The sequence below is a fragment of the Dermacentor silvarum genome, chromosome 4 (genome assembly GCF_013339745.2).
Source record: "Dermacentor silvarum isolate Dsil-2018 chromosome 4, BIME_Dsil_1.4, whole genome shotgun sequence".
NCBI classification, from domain to species: domain Eukaryota; kingdom Metazoa; phylum Arthropoda; class Arachnida; order Ixodida; family Ixodidae; genus Dermacentor; species Dermacentor silvarum.
This window is the reverse complement of record NC_051157.2, coordinates 113,594,333-113,609,469: the sequence shown is the minus strand read 5'-3', so window position 1 is coordinate 113,609,469 and position 15,137 is coordinate 113,594,333. Positions and strand designations below refer to the sequence as shown.

The window sequence follows — 15,137 nt, the reverse complement described above, 5'->3', positions numbered from 1 at the left end:
TAGTGCTGTTTAGATGGCATTGGCAAACTAAGGCAAACTGTCAACCCCCCCCCCTGGCAGAGATCCTGGGTGTGCTACTGTGACAGGCAGCAGTAGGGATTAACCCTGCGGTCCGGTGTTGTCGGGCAGGGCCCGACAACGCAACACGGCCGTAGCGGTCCGCTGTCCCCGACAAAGGGGTTCGGGGGTTAAATTTCGCGGTTTTTCTCATTGGGATTCGTGCGCATTCTTTGTATACACGATGCGACATCTCTTGATGGATATATAAACTCTTTTTGTTGAAGTTTACTTCTCTTTGCACTAGGGTGCAGCACAATGTTCAGCACGGCTTCTGGATACCAGCGCGTTCTCACTTGCGCGCTGAAAAGCATGTTCGCGTGGTTCGCTGAGAAGCATGACTAATTTCATTGCGTGCGTTTTACGGTAGCGCATTTAGTGAAAGCTTCCAGAGGTTTCCATTGTCAATAGCTTTAACTTGAGGTGCACACAGCTGCGGAATCATGCTGAGAAAGAACAGCGACACCTGCAGTACCGCCGCAACCTCTTCCAACAGCTGGTGGGTGACGTGAGGGCTAGAGCCAAAAAGCGGGGCCCGTCTGCGCAGAAGGAGTGCGATGAAAGGCTAGATTCTTTTCTAGCAATCAACCGCTTTCCACATATATTGTGAAAATTATGTTTTGAAGGAAGACTTTATCAGTCTAAACTAACTAAATGTTTCTACTTAGCAAGCACAGGTAGTGAATATTCTAGATGAAATTAAGTGAAATTGGGCAGTTTGTGTAGTGCATAAGAGTGATAACCACATTTAAGGGTGGGGGGGGGGGGGGGGGGAATGTTTGAGTCTGAGAATGACTATAGAGTCGAGGCACTGCGCAGGCCGTCTTTTTCGAGCCCATTCCATCTTGGCCTGTTACCCTTTGAGCCTAAACAATGCATGGTCCAGTTCTTGGTTATTGCAAATATACCACCCGCACGTAGAGTCTTTGCTAGAAACAGATTTGTTTGACTGTGTCAGGTTTTCCACTGGAGTTGTTGATGACAAAGTAAAATAGAAAGAAAAGAAAATTAGATTTTTTGTTCGTTATACTCGTGAGATACTGTGCTATATGAACGCCCATACTAGTTGTATGGCAATATATATGAACGCCAAATATAGTTGTATGGCAATATATAGCGAGGACACAGGTAACTACTCTTGTACACATTACTATTCACTTCGACTCGCTGTTTAATCTTGAAGACTAATTGCCACATACAATGCTAGAATTTGAGTCAATAAAATTGACGGGAATGTAAATTGAAGTATGCTGGTCTATTAGCTTACAGAATTCCGCAATGGCATGAGCTTTCATTTTCAATTCCGTAATAAGTCGGGCTAGCCATGAGCTTTCACATAAGCGTAATGTCATGCGGTGCTCTAGCGTAAAGGAGAAAAAAAAAAGGAACACTCGAGGATGGCAAGGTATTAGATGAGATGATGAGATTAGGAAATTTGCAGATCTCTGGGAGAGGCCTTCGTCTTGCAGTAGGCTTTAGCAAGCTGACAATGATAGCAATAAGGATAACAGAAAAAATGAGAGAACTATCTTGTGCTTGTTACATGTACTGTTAGTTGTTCTCTCACGTTTCCATGTTGATGTCGCTCAAGTAATTTACTTGTTTAGTTTGTCACTATATTGCCATTGGTGTAGTAATTTTGTCTGCGCTTTTCGGACACTCCTTTGTTCAATTTCTGCTAGGCACACACGTGTGGCTCACGACACATTGGTTGTAGCTTTAGCTTGGTGTCGATCGCTTTTTAACTTGGTGGATTGGCAGCATTAGTAGATTAGTCAATGATTATCCACTTGTGTTGATACACATACACATCTAAAACGACAATACATCAAAATTTTGCTGTTGACACTTCTTTTAGTATTGGATCAGTTGCACCATCATTCATAACTGCCAATGTTTGATCATGTTTCCATGTATTTTTGTTTGTACTGTAACAGTCTGTACATGTTTTAACTATTTGTCATTATAATTGTTTTTATAAGTTGTGCAAAACAGCACAAGAGATGTGGACAGAGACTAGAAAGATACGATGTGAGCACTGTGTCGTGTCATGTAGCAACACTCATGCAGTGTCTTTCTAATTTCTCTCCAACAGGGTACCGAACCAAACTGAAACTGGACCGAAAATTGGAGCTGAGCCATTATTTTCAGCTGAACCGTAACCGAACCTGAACTTTTTGGAGGAACTGTTTCGTATTTAGCTCTGAACTTATACCAATTAGCCCAGCAGTCTGTTTTACTTTACACGTACCTAGTTTTACTATATACGTACCTAGTTCTCTTAGAACTAAGTGCGTACATCCTTTCGTTACAATAAAATGAACACGTAATACATGGGTAGTTAACAGTAGATTAGGTATCTTGCTTCATTTTGTACAGTATGCGCAAGTACGGGCAACATTAAGAATCCAATGAAGAAGAAAAAGGGTAGGAGGGATAATGCAGCAAAGCATTTCATAGGTGCACCGGGCGCCACGAAGTCTGTGCATACTTTGACCCCTAGATACATAGCACATTGTTTTTGTAATAATGTTTTCTCAGGTGCAAAAGAAAATGTTCGGGTGTAGTTTTACACAGCTAGTAGCCAAGGGAACTTGTATGTTTCTCCAAAAGCATCATGTATTTTTTAACTGGAGGCGCACAAATGTTTTCTTTTCGAACCCATTTGAACCACGATGAACTGGTTAGAAAAAAAAAAGTTTGAGCCCGAACCAAACCCGAAACGATTTTGGTTCGACAACCTGCTGTCCACATTTCTTGTTCTGTTTCTCGCGCCTTCTAAGATGAACCATTTAGCCCACTGTTGCACCATGGGGCAATTGTACTCTATTCATTCTGTCCCCCTCCCCCCCTTAGTAATACCCTTGCAAGAGGGCCTTTAAGGCAGTGGCGCACCAACAGGGTGGGTTCAGGTGTTGTAACCCCCCCCTCCCTGAGGCCGAGTTACCCCCCCCCCCCCCCCTCTGCGTCCAGCCTCACCAGTCCAACGTGTACCTTCAGCGCTCTGCTCAGATTGTCATTACAATTCAGGAGGTGGCTTGAGGTCGAATTTTCCTGCTTTACGAGAACACTCTATCACTGTCTTGTATTTATTCATTCACTCTTAAATTACTTTGAGTAAAACACTGAAGAAATGAACATCGTCATCATCCTTGGTGTTATTATTGTAATTATTAGCCATTTTATTTGCTGGTGGATTCCTCTGGCTAAAGCAAGAAAATTGCATATTATGCAAAGTGCTTGCTTTCCCCCCCCCCCCTGGCAGAGATCCTGGGTACGCGCTTTAAGGGTATTTTAATATGTGCGCTAAAAAGAAGACGATGTTTACAAAATGGCCACTTTGCTGTCTTTGTGAAATTTTGCTTGTAGCATCAATGAAATCAACCATAGTGTTGTTTCTAGCTCAATTCCTCCACTTGCAGGGTGGCACAGTGATTGGCAGTGCCCGCTGCAAGGACTTCCGTGAGCGTGCAGGCCGTCTGAAGGCCGCCAAGAACTTGGTCCAGCACAGCATCACAAACCTGGTTGTGATTGGTGGTGATGGTTCCTTGACTGGAGCAAACCTTTTCCGCCAAGAGTGGTCATCCCTGCTCGATGAGCTGCTCCAGCAGGGTATGCACTAAAGTACTTGCCAAAATCTGGATTCTACGTACATCCCCTGATTGCATATGGATATGGGTTTCGATCTCCTTGGAAGTTGCCCAGGCTCACCCTGCCAGCAATCTTCACGGGTGTCCCATTAATGGAGTGCAACTGCATTGTCTCTGTCGTGTAGCTCTGTGTATGCTCTCTTATCATTTAGTCTTGAGGCAAACAGCACGAAAAATAACACGATAGGAAGAAGAGATGGAGACAGCGCTGATTATCAACTGAAGGATTTTAGTAAGATCACACACATAGCAAGAGGAGGAGGGAAAGCAACTAGCCACCGCTTAATTATGCGCATCCAGATGATCTATCTCACAACCATTCAGCACAACAGATGGCCTAGCGACACGCAGTTGACCCAACCTGTGTGTAAGAAGACGCTTCCTCAATCTCACATACTGCCTCGTCTTTCTACCTAGAAAGCGCTCCAGTACGGTCAATCCCCAACCTTTATGAAATTCACAGGACACACAAAAATGCTTGTTGAAATGGAAATTTAGTTGTGAAATTAGTACTACAGTTGCCGACCAATTTTTTTTAGACACATGATTTTTGGGGATTTGCTTGATTATTGAGACTTCCTCAGAGCATCGCTACCTACTATGCAGAACCAATCTAAAATGATGATCGAAATTTTGCCCGCCGCACACTAATATCGTTCGATTTTGCAGATCGATGTGCACGTGATGTCACCAACATGGCGGCCATGAATAAGGTTGCTGTCATTCAGGCTGTTGCCCATGCCCTTATGTTTGTCGTAAGGTGATTCCTTGGCTTTCAGAATGCTGTACAGCGGCTGTGAAAGCAATCGACTCGGTACCAAACCCCGACTTTGTTCTTAAGCTCCAACGAAGTGGTGCTAGTTAGGTCTAGCAGATGGATGTGGGGCTTGCAAGTGTGGGTGGGATGCCAAATTATGATGCAATGTTGCGTTTCTTTCTGCAACTTGAGGCTTGTCTAATAATGCATGCCTGGTTTTTGAAAGAAGGAAGCTTCCACTTTCTGCCCCGAGTCACCATACTGCGAGAACAAGAACATGCATGCATCAGCAGCTTAAAACCAACAAAGCAGCATTGAGCACTGTCATGTGGTCTTGTACTAATTTATCTGGCTGCGGCTCGGAGGAAATAACAGGCGCTCGCTTCGGCCAGTGGCAAAGATGGGCCAGCCTAATCTCCATCACCATTGAGCAATGGTGCCCTGCCTGCCAAGGCAGTGCAGTGAGATTCAGATATTGGCGGCAGGTTTTGGTGGTGCCGAACCATGATTTAAACTTCATGGATGCCTCTTTATGTGCCAAAATTTACGAGGCTTTCGACAGCGTTTCCTGTATGACAAAAAATTCTCAAGCTCAGCACTACTTTGTAAAATTTAATTGAAGCTGCACGGCACACGAAAAAGCATTTGTTGTGGCAAAAATCTTTGTACATCAATCTCTGTGACCCTCGTAAGCGTACAATGCAGAGATAGATTAGATGATGGCTGGCCCTCCAGGAAAGCTTTATGATCCATTGATGTATTATTCAGGCTGTGCCTGGTCTGGCCAATTTAGTATTTTCTGCACGATAGAGGAAAATTTGCGCAGGTCCGACACTTGTGTTGGAACCGTGAGAATGTGAAGCTTTTGAGCTGTTTCCGCGGACGTTGTTGCCTGACATGGTTTGCTGTATAGCACTGACATTTTCTTTTGGCTTTCCGCTTTCGGTGGTGTTGTCTCACCACCACTCAGATTGCCTGCAAACACTTCCATCTGAGCACATTACTTGGTGTGACTGATGCGTTGATGCTTCAGTCTATGTGTTTGACTTTGCATTTTGCGCAATGTATGCATTGTGTGGGCTGTTCTCAAGAGGTGCCAGGCTTCCTCGTGAGCTCACTGCTTGGTGTGATTGATGTTTTCATGCTTGATTTTTTTTTTCTTTATGTGCTGTGGGCGCTGTGCTCAAGATGCGCCAAAAAACCACCAAGTAAACATGGTAGTGTGTCTAAAGAAGGGTTAGCTTTAATATCACAGACAACACCCATCTCACAAGCTACCATTCTTTCACGGGACTTAATGCTTCACCCATGCCAGTCATGCGTGGCCATGCACCAAACTGGTGCCTGATAATGCATCTGTATTTCTCTTGAGCTTGCTCTAACTATGATCGTCTCAAGGAAAAATTAAGGTACTAGAAGGATGTTTTTATTTTATATTTTTTATTTTATTCAGGAATACCTCTAAAGGCCCTCAGTGCGGGTTATGATAGGTTGTATTGTCTGTGTTAGGAGTATTGCATTAAACAACGTATGTTTGTGTCGGGTTGAGTTTTAAGCATGATACAACTGTCACAAACTTTAATAATGAAGTCGATGAACATAGGGTTGCCTTGCACGCACAGAACATTGCTCGCAACTTTCAAACTTAGCTGACCGGACCACAGCTCCATTTCTTACTTTCCTTTCACATCTGCACATCTTTGCTTCCTACTTTAACCTGTGTATTTGGCTTCCTCCTGGTATGCTGTTCACTTACGTCTGGGCTGGTAATACCTGGGCCGGTATTTTGTAGCGATGCCTTTAAAGTAATAATGCCTTTTCGCGCTTATCGCGCTTTGTCAGTGGTCAGAGCGACGGTCCGCTCGCGTTATCAACGGGATCAGCCGGCCGTGAGCGGTGGATGATAAGACTATTCCAAAATAAGTCATAAGGCATCGCTACAGAATCGCGGCCCTGCTGTGCTCATGTCTAAAAATTGTTATTATTATTTTTTCATTGGTTTGACTTTTGTAGGCAGTATCACCCAGGATCAAAGGACCAGTTGCAGTCACCTCAACATTGTGGGCATGGTCGGTTCTATCGACAATGATTTCTGCGGCACCGACATGACGATTGGAACTGACTCAGCGCTCCATCGTATCATGGAATCCGTCGATGCTATCACCACCACTGCAACGAGGTGAGCTCTTTCTTCGGGTTCGTGATTGATGCACTGTGCGTAGCTGTAGCTTTTGCAACTTTTGTAACCTCTCGTTGTCTCCACCTTTAATGTTTCCTCATTTTATTTGCACATTGATGCTGAATGCGCCTTAACATTGGTACTGGAGTTGAGCAAAGTAATTCCATTGAATGATCAATAGTTCGCAAAAGTTTCTTCAGCTGAGTTAAAGTATACTGGTACAAATTAGCTAAGGCACAAATCAATATAATTTCACCTAATTGACTTACATTATTTACTCTTTCAGCTAGTGTGAGCTACTGTTTTGAAGAGACATTGAATACATCTAAATTCTTAAATTACTTTCCTAGAAATAGGAGAGTGTTTGTCTTAAGACAACAAATGACCTAAATCCCGATCAGTGGGGCAAATTTAGTGTCGCATTGAGGGAAAGTGTGTCACGTAAAAGGCTGTCTTTCAGAGACTTTCACATGAGAAAGTGCATTGACGCAGTTTGCAGAGTGCAATTGACAGCATACTTTCACTTCACCCAGCTCCCCCAAAGGGCATATCCTCACCAACACCCATTGTAAATGTAAATGAGAACAAGAGAAAAAGAAAAGAAGAGAAAAAAAAAACGCTTGGTATTTTTGCACACACATTATTTCAACTGCATTCATTTTAATCAGCAAATAGGACTGCCTTGTGTTTGTGCTTTCAGTGCTCAATATCAGCTAGTGCCACTATTGCATCTATCATGTCCTCTACCCTATGTTACTGCACCAAATTATGAAATTGCTAAGATGTGCAATGGCATAATTGTCGTAGTCGTTTGTGTAAAAGCCACTTAATATGTTTTTTTCTTCCTTTTTCATAATGAAAAAAGCAATGTCAGTTGCCCATTTTGCGGCACTGCGCATTTGTAGAGCTAAGTGCATTTTGTACCACCCAATCGCCACCTTGACAAATTCCAAATGACATTTCATTTGTGTGTGTGTGTGTGTGTGCATGCGTGCACGTGTGTGTGTTGCACAAAGAAGCTAAATGGCACTTAGCCAAGGGTAGTGCACTCACTCCAAATAATGCTAAATTCGTCTGTCTGACCCGCATGTTAGTTGGAGAGAAAACTGCATCTGGAGAGCCTACATCACTCTTCAGCTATTCAAATCATCCACAATGAACAGGAGTTCATGTAGCTGTGCCTTAAAGTCGTGATTTGCCAGGTTCTACTGCCTGCTTTGAGTCGGAGGATTGCACACAGAGGGTGCCATAGTCCTGTTAATTACGGCTACCTATATACGAACCTATTACCTATATATCAAACTTTTTGAGATCCCCTTCAGATTCGATATATCCGGGTTCGACTGTATCACTAACTGAACATGTGCATGTGCACTACACCAACTCAGCGTCTTAATTATTATGGTTCGTGGAGCTCATGAGTCCTTGCTTCAATTAGTGCTGTCATACCGGAGGATGCAGCCTGTTGCGTGCTGACGTAACGGCCACGAGGTTGACTCCGTAGCACATGATGAGACCGTTTTTGTCGGGATTCTTGGAGGGAGGAGCACATTAGATGAGTATCATCTACTGATGTCTCTTTCCAGTTCACGTCCCTTCACTAGTTCGCCTCCTCCAAGCGATTTCCGGGGTCCGCCTTTTCCCCGGTTGGAGGCGATGTCAGATTTTCTTGTCATTCTCAGCTTCTCTTCTGCCTTGATTCTAACCTAGCGGCATTAATCCTTTGAGGGTCAAGTTTTTTTCGCCAAATACAGCCCCCAGGGCATAATTTTTTTATCGCTGATTTAGAATCTTCAGACTGACCTATATAAAAAAAAATTTACCGCAATTCTTTAGAGTGACCATGAAGTGACAAAAGATATTTTTCGTTAGTAAACATGCATTGTTTATTCATGAATAGAGACGGGCTTTCATAAATACTTATAATAAGAATAAAAAAGTAGATACACTGAAATATATATATATTGGGATTCTGCACTCGACTAGTAGTTCGCATCAGAGGAATTGCTGTTGGACTCACTTTCAACATAGCGTAATTGAACCACGTATGTGAGTGCACGCAAGAAACCTTGGTGGTTGTGTGCCCGTCAAAAAAAAAAAAACGAGTCAGAAACTTGCAGTAATTCTTCGTTCCGTTGCCAACGAGGGGCAGTCAGTTTTCGCGAGCCGAATTCTCGAGAAAAGAACACAGGCATGGCAGCATCGTTCGTATACAGCGGCATCGTTTGTATATACCAGCGCCCGCCTGTGAACAGATGTAATCGCACGCCTGTGAGCAACAGACGAGCGAGCATCTGGTGGCAAACCTTTCAGAAATTAGAAACCAGACGGACATCAGTTTTTAGGAGCACAACCAACGAAAACAGCCTGCGAGACGAAATCAAAACTAACCGCTACGCGCCCTTGCACCCGCGAATGCGCAAGTGGTCGCTGAAACGCCAGTGTAAAAAAGCCGTGGAATGAATACCAAGAGACTACGAAGCAAAAAATAAAAAAAGATTTCATTGTATCCACACAGGGTGGCAGCACTTGCTGGGCAACAAATAATTGAAAAATTGGCGCATTTTTCAAACATACAGACAGTGCCGAAAATGTACAGCAACGACCATTTGGGACTTGTTCGCGATGCTGTATATTTACGGCATTGACTCTCAAAGGGTTAAAGGGTAGTGCCAACGAGTTCTTCTTTAGGACAATTCAAAAAGATTAGCCATACTTCAGTTCTTTTCTTTCTTTTTTTTCCAGGTTGACTTTCAGTGTAATTATTCTGGTGATAACCTAAGAATTCAGTACAAGCTCCTCTCACAAAGATGCGCTATAACTCCACACTTCAAGATGTAGGTCCCGAGGAAGGGCAATGTTCTCTATTTATAAGAATGTACCTGTTATGGTGGCCCAGTTGCTATGGTGTTGCGCTGCTGAGCACAATCGGCCATGGCAGCCACATTCTAATGAGGGCAGAATGGGAAAATGCTCGATTACTGTGCTTTGGGAGCATGTTAAAGAATTGCAGGTGGTCAAATCAAAACTAATCCTGTTCAACATCACTTTTAAACCACTGTGCAGTTTCGGGACGTTAAAACCCACAATTTAACTTACAAGAACATGGGACACACTAAAAGTGCAATGCCACAAAGCCAAAGCAAATTATTAATATCCTTAGGTCATGCTGTTAGCTGCTTTTCAACTTTCCCGCATTCAAAATCGAAGGGATATTGTCCTTGTAGACTTTTACAAGACCTTGTTCTTCGGCCTCTGCGTCAGGCACCTTGTTTGTTTGCATGTAGAAATACTTTCAAACGTGTAAAGCTTTGAAACGTCTTGCAGAATGCGGGTGCATTACACTGCTCCTCATTGTGTCTACTGGCATTTCTTGTCTTTTCACTGTCTAGCCATCGGAGGACCTTCATCCTTGAAGTCATGGGAAGACACTGCGGGTAAGTTCTAGATGAATGTGGTTGCTCTAGATGCTTTCATTTCTACTATAAGGGGGCATGCATTGACGTCATTGAGGCCGCCAAATTATTGTACAGCCAGCATAGTGAAATGCTACGCTTTATCTCGATCCACTTATCTCGAGCAGCACAGTGAAAGCTGTAACTAGGACAGCCAAAGGGAGTAACTACGTGACTTCATGTGAATACTCCCTGTTGTAAACTTGCAGCCAAGCTGTTCTTTGGAGCTTCCTTTAAGTCTCATTATGTTGTCAACACACTATCACAGAGTATGATGAAATGCTCCGCATGCTTAATACAGTAAAACCTTGCTATAAGTAATGGTGTCTTCTGCTGCTCAATCTAGAGCAGGATTTCTTGCTTTGAGGCAGCGAATCCAGTTACCACTGGTCGATCTGGAGGAGGTTTGTGCTTTTCAGTGGTCGTTGCGGATCAACTTGCTCCACCACCGTGGTGGGAATTCAGGCGAAAATAGAATGAGAAGCATACATCAATCCCGTCTTCATGTAAAAAACAGTATGCAACATTGTGCTTGCTGTGGGACTGCGACTTTGGTTGTCATGGAAATGCACAGATTGGAAGTGGGGCACCATTTTCGTAAATGGTTTGTCCGGTGCGTACAGAATGACATCTCGTATGATCTGCCGCAGAGCATTCTTGCTCTCTGCTGGCAGTCTCAGATTGATGAAATCCGAGCCCTCGCTCCAGGATTTTGGCTGGCCTCTCTAGATCGCCCAGTGGAAAACACCGTAAGTAGAAGGGAGAGCTGGCGTTGCTTTGTCGTAACCATTACTTGATTGTATCACCGTTGCTACCCTAACAACCTACACTGCCCACTGGGGAAGGCCAGCGCTGGGCAAGCCGATGCCAATGTAACAGCCCATCGTGCACCGCTGAAGGATCACGAGAAAAATTAAGGAAAGAGTGCACATATGTAAATTTATTCTTCTGGCATAAACAATTTATTCTTGTGGCTTGTTCTACTTGCTGCACCGTTTGACTGTAGCCTCAATGAGTACTTTTGCTTCATTAAAATGAGAATAAATGGATCGGTTTCTACAAACATTTTAAGCAAAATAATGATTGTTTCAATATAGTTGTTAGTTTGTTTTAACCTGTTTTATTGTAACAAGTTTTAGCTGTAGTATTTTTGTTATCCTCTAGTGGATGTCCTCATTATGGCTTTTACATTTCTGTAGTGTTTTTGTTGAAGGAATACCCCTGTGCTACATCGGGCAAGTTTACGCTTATTGCGTGTTTGTCAGAGGGTTTTAGTGTCGACCAGCTTTCTTGTTTGTGAAAGCTGCTGCAACAGTATTGAGGTGATGTGAAGCTGTATACTCACGTATAGCTGAAGTGAAATGCATATTTATTACTTTCATGCATGAGACCTTCATTGCATCGTTAGGCTTTATTTGGACCACTTGGGTGTGTCAAAAAAGCAAGGTTGCCCTGACAAATAGACAAATGCCAAAACAATGCACTGATAAACAAAACTCAATGATCGCCATGTTCTTGCTTCACTATCCTTGAGATGGTGTAGTTGATGGTGGCTAGGTCAGCCATATTGCTTAGTTTAGCATTAACCTGCATGAATTCTCCTGCGCCTTTGGCACTTCATCAGAACCTGCATTTCTAAAAAGGAATGCTATATGAGAGTCTGGAGTCAAGTTTGCAGAATGCTGTGTAGGTTTACTTTATTAAATTCCTTTTAGCTGCAGGTCCATTTTATGTAGAGCAGACAGTCCATTGAAAATTATTGAGCATAGATGATCGTTCTCCGGTGGAACACCATCTAATCTTTTGATGCACTGTCTACTCGCAAGTGTGCTCCCAAATTTGCAGTCAGTAAAGTTCCGTTCAGACATGGGAATTAAGAAACGCGCCTTATTGTCGAGGCATGGCATATCGTTACCTAATAGCGGCAGCAAGTTATCTTCAAGGCCTTCAGTTATCTTGCATAAAGAGTAATTGTCATGCCTAAGCAGTTATCTTCTGCAAACGCCCACACAAGTCCACGATTGATGTGTTGGTGCTGCCGTTTCCTTGAGCATGTGCAGACAGGTTTTGTTTCTGCCTTATTCTATGCCACCGTGCAAGCCTTTTAATTGATAATTGGCATTTCTGTTGTTATTCTCCTTCTTCCGTGTCTGTGTTTTCGATGCCTGCCCTGCACAGGGTGGCAAGAACAGCTAGTGGGAATTGCTCAATTTTCCAAGTTAACATGAGCCAAATGCACAATGTTCTAGTATAATGGCTTACTAGTCTAGTTTTATAACATTGACAATGTAATTGCAATGTTCCAACATATCAAATTAACCCAACTTGCTAATAAATGCATGTGCGTATCATTATTTGATATTCTATTCAATATTCGAAGCGTAAGTATCCGTGTTCAATTCGTATACGAAAATTGTGATATTTGCACACCCCTGAGAAGAAAAAAAAAATAGTGTTTTTTGGAGGCCACTTTAGCCTCAACTCATTCCCAGTTCTGGGACCTGCTCCCGGAACTGCGGCAGCAATCCACAAGATAATAAAATGAAAGTCGTCATAGTGTTCATTGCCAGTCTTGTTCGTCGAAAAGAAAATAATCCTTTCATTATTTGACTCCCAGCCGGTACATTGATTTTGGTGCATGCTGAAAAAAGTCAAAGGGTTGATTTAATCCAAATTCCTCTGCTAAATTTTTGAATGCTGTGTGCAATCTTTTTGTGCATTTTTGTGTTTTGTAAAACCAGGTACCTGGCCATTGTGGCTGCCTTGGCCAGTGAAGCCGACTTTGTGTTTATTCCCGAGTGCCCGCCAGACAGTGATTGGCCTGAAGTCCTTTGCAGCAAGCTGCTTCAGGTGAACTTTCATTCCTCGCCACTCATTATAGCAGGGTTGAACTTCAGTGGTGTGTTCCGTGCTCCGAGCATAGCTCGGCATACTCACTTATGAGCACACTAATTCATGCTCGCTCCACACTTCACAGGCGTTTCCACAACTATTTCACAGAGAGAGAGAGAGAGAGTGTGTGTGTGTGTGTGTGTGTGTACATGAGCATGAACAAAAGTGAAGTACGGGTAATGTGAGTGGCAACGAACATCAGTGACAGTTAGTTTGGCTGGAACTGAGTATGAATGTGAGTGACGGTCGGCAAGGGTGAGTGGAAATGAGTAGGAACGTGCTGGTGAGCATGAGTGTCAGTGGGTGCCAGTAAGTGCGAATGAAAGCGAGTAGGAACGCAAGTGAGTGTTGGCAAGTATGTGGGGGTGTCAGTAGGAGTGCCGATGAGTGTGAGTGCACATGGGTGAGTGAGTGTATAGTACAAAAAAATATTCATGAGTGAGTACAGTAGACTTCCGTTAATTTGAATCCCCGTCAATTAGGCTTTCCAGTTGAATTCTATCCTGGCCGAAGTTCCCAGCCAGTGCCCATGCATCTCTATGGGCCCAAACTTTCGTTATTTCGATCCTAAAATTGGTTCGTGTCAAGTAATTCGAACTTGACCAGACGGCACGCATGTGCCTGACCCCTAATGGTGACCCCAATAGCGCACCCTTTAGTGGCAACATCTGTCTTTGTGGAGCTTAAAGGACAGTGAGTGCATTGAACACTCGTCATCTCCCGTCGAAAACGCCTATTTTCGCCCTGCCCTATAAAGATTTTCAAACGATAACCTTAGTGCACTTATGTCTAATTACCCTATTTACCCGATTCCAACGTTTGCCTTCTTTTTACGAAACCAAAACTGCCTTCGCGGCGTTTGTATGCTTTACCGCATAACACAAATGCACTGCAGCGAAGCTGACTTTAACAACTGCACGGCAAAGCTGACTTTGGCAAGCCGGCTGCCATTGTGCAACACATATTAGACCTTTAGGAGCTTTAATGTCATTTATATGTTAGTTTTCTACTTTGGACACATGGAAAGTGGGTGCTCTTTTAATTCGGCGTTGACTTAGACTCGGGCAAATACAACCAAATGTATCGTTGGTTCATTCTGGCATTTTTCTTGCTTCTTGTTAAATTCAACCAATCGTATAATTCGATCCATTTTGCCAGTCCCGCCAGGGTCGAATTAACTCAAGTCGACTGTATATACACTTACTGTGCCGACGTATGGTTCTGAGGTTCAAGAAATTCATCAGTTTGTGTGTGCATGGCAAATAAAATTGAAAATTGTTAAGTTGGACACAATTTCCTTGATAATACCTGCCTCAGATAAATGTTCTTGCACACGAAACTGCAATGTGCATGCTGTGGGCTTCGTGTTACTGCCACATACAGCACATGCACATCACAAATGGTAGCGTGTGGTAGCATGTGGTAGCATGATGGGAACAGTGCTGCTCTAGCTGCCACCCACCACCGCATAAGTAATTTTGACCAGAACAAATTGCCGCAGTGATTCAAGAAGCCGTTTTCTCTGTGAAAATGTCATAAATAATTATCGTTCAGGCGACAGCTAAATGTGGTCATTGACTCTTTGCCACTGCTGTAAACCTAAAACCTCATTAGTAACGCCAGTGGTGCATTCAGATATAGTGCACAGCATTGGAAGCTGATTGGTCAGTAGTTTTGCTAGCACTCTTCATGGCTTCTTTCTAAGTTAAAGACAAAGCTAAAACTGCCTTCCTTTTTCTTTTTCTATTTTTTTTTTTTGGCAGACCACTTGTGCAGTTGGCCACAGAAGGTTACAAGACGTGACATTTGCAAGAAAGCTAAATTTCCGCGATGCCTGAGCAATCTGTAGTATCAATCTGTAGTAGTACTACGACCTACACAGTGATCCATTAGATTAAACACACCATGCATTAACACAGCAGAAATTAGTATTTGTCCGTGTCCCATAAACATTTGTAGTGGACTGTAATGTCATTCTTTTGGTCAAACTATTTCTCTTCCCCTCTCCTCAAAGACCTTCTGTGTGAGGGGGCAGATAATGTGAGCAGAGAATTATGTTTCAGAAGCCGTCTAAGAGATAATTCCATATTTCTGAAATCTCAGCACATAGCATTGGTGATTCACTTGTTAGCAGGTAGCAACAAAAT

General features: G+C 43.1%; 1 protein-coding gene across 5 annotated transcripts in view; it reads left to right on the top strand.

Moving 5' to 3' along the window:
• The window catches only part of LOC119450507 (ATP-dependent 6-phosphofructokinase-like), a 113,508-nt gene that overhangs the window by 7,362 nt on the left and 91,009 nt on the right, over window positions 1–15,137 (top strand). For all 5 annotated transcript variants that reach the window (XR_007466458.1, XM_037713986.2, XM_037713989.2 and 2 more), the window contains exons 3-6: window positions 3,480–3,669; window positions 6,478–6,643; window positions 10,036–10,080; window positions 12,840–12,948. Coding sequence is in view for 4 of the 5 variants with exons in the window: in XM_037713986.2 (XP_037569914.1) it covers window positions 3,480–3,669; window positions 6,478–6,643; window positions 10,036–10,080; window positions 12,840–12,948 (510 nt within the window). In the remaining variant the exon portion in view is untranslated. The remainder of the gene's footprint in view (window positions 1–3,479; window positions 3,670–6,477; window positions 6,644–10,035; window positions 10,081–12,839; window positions 12,949–15,137) is intronic.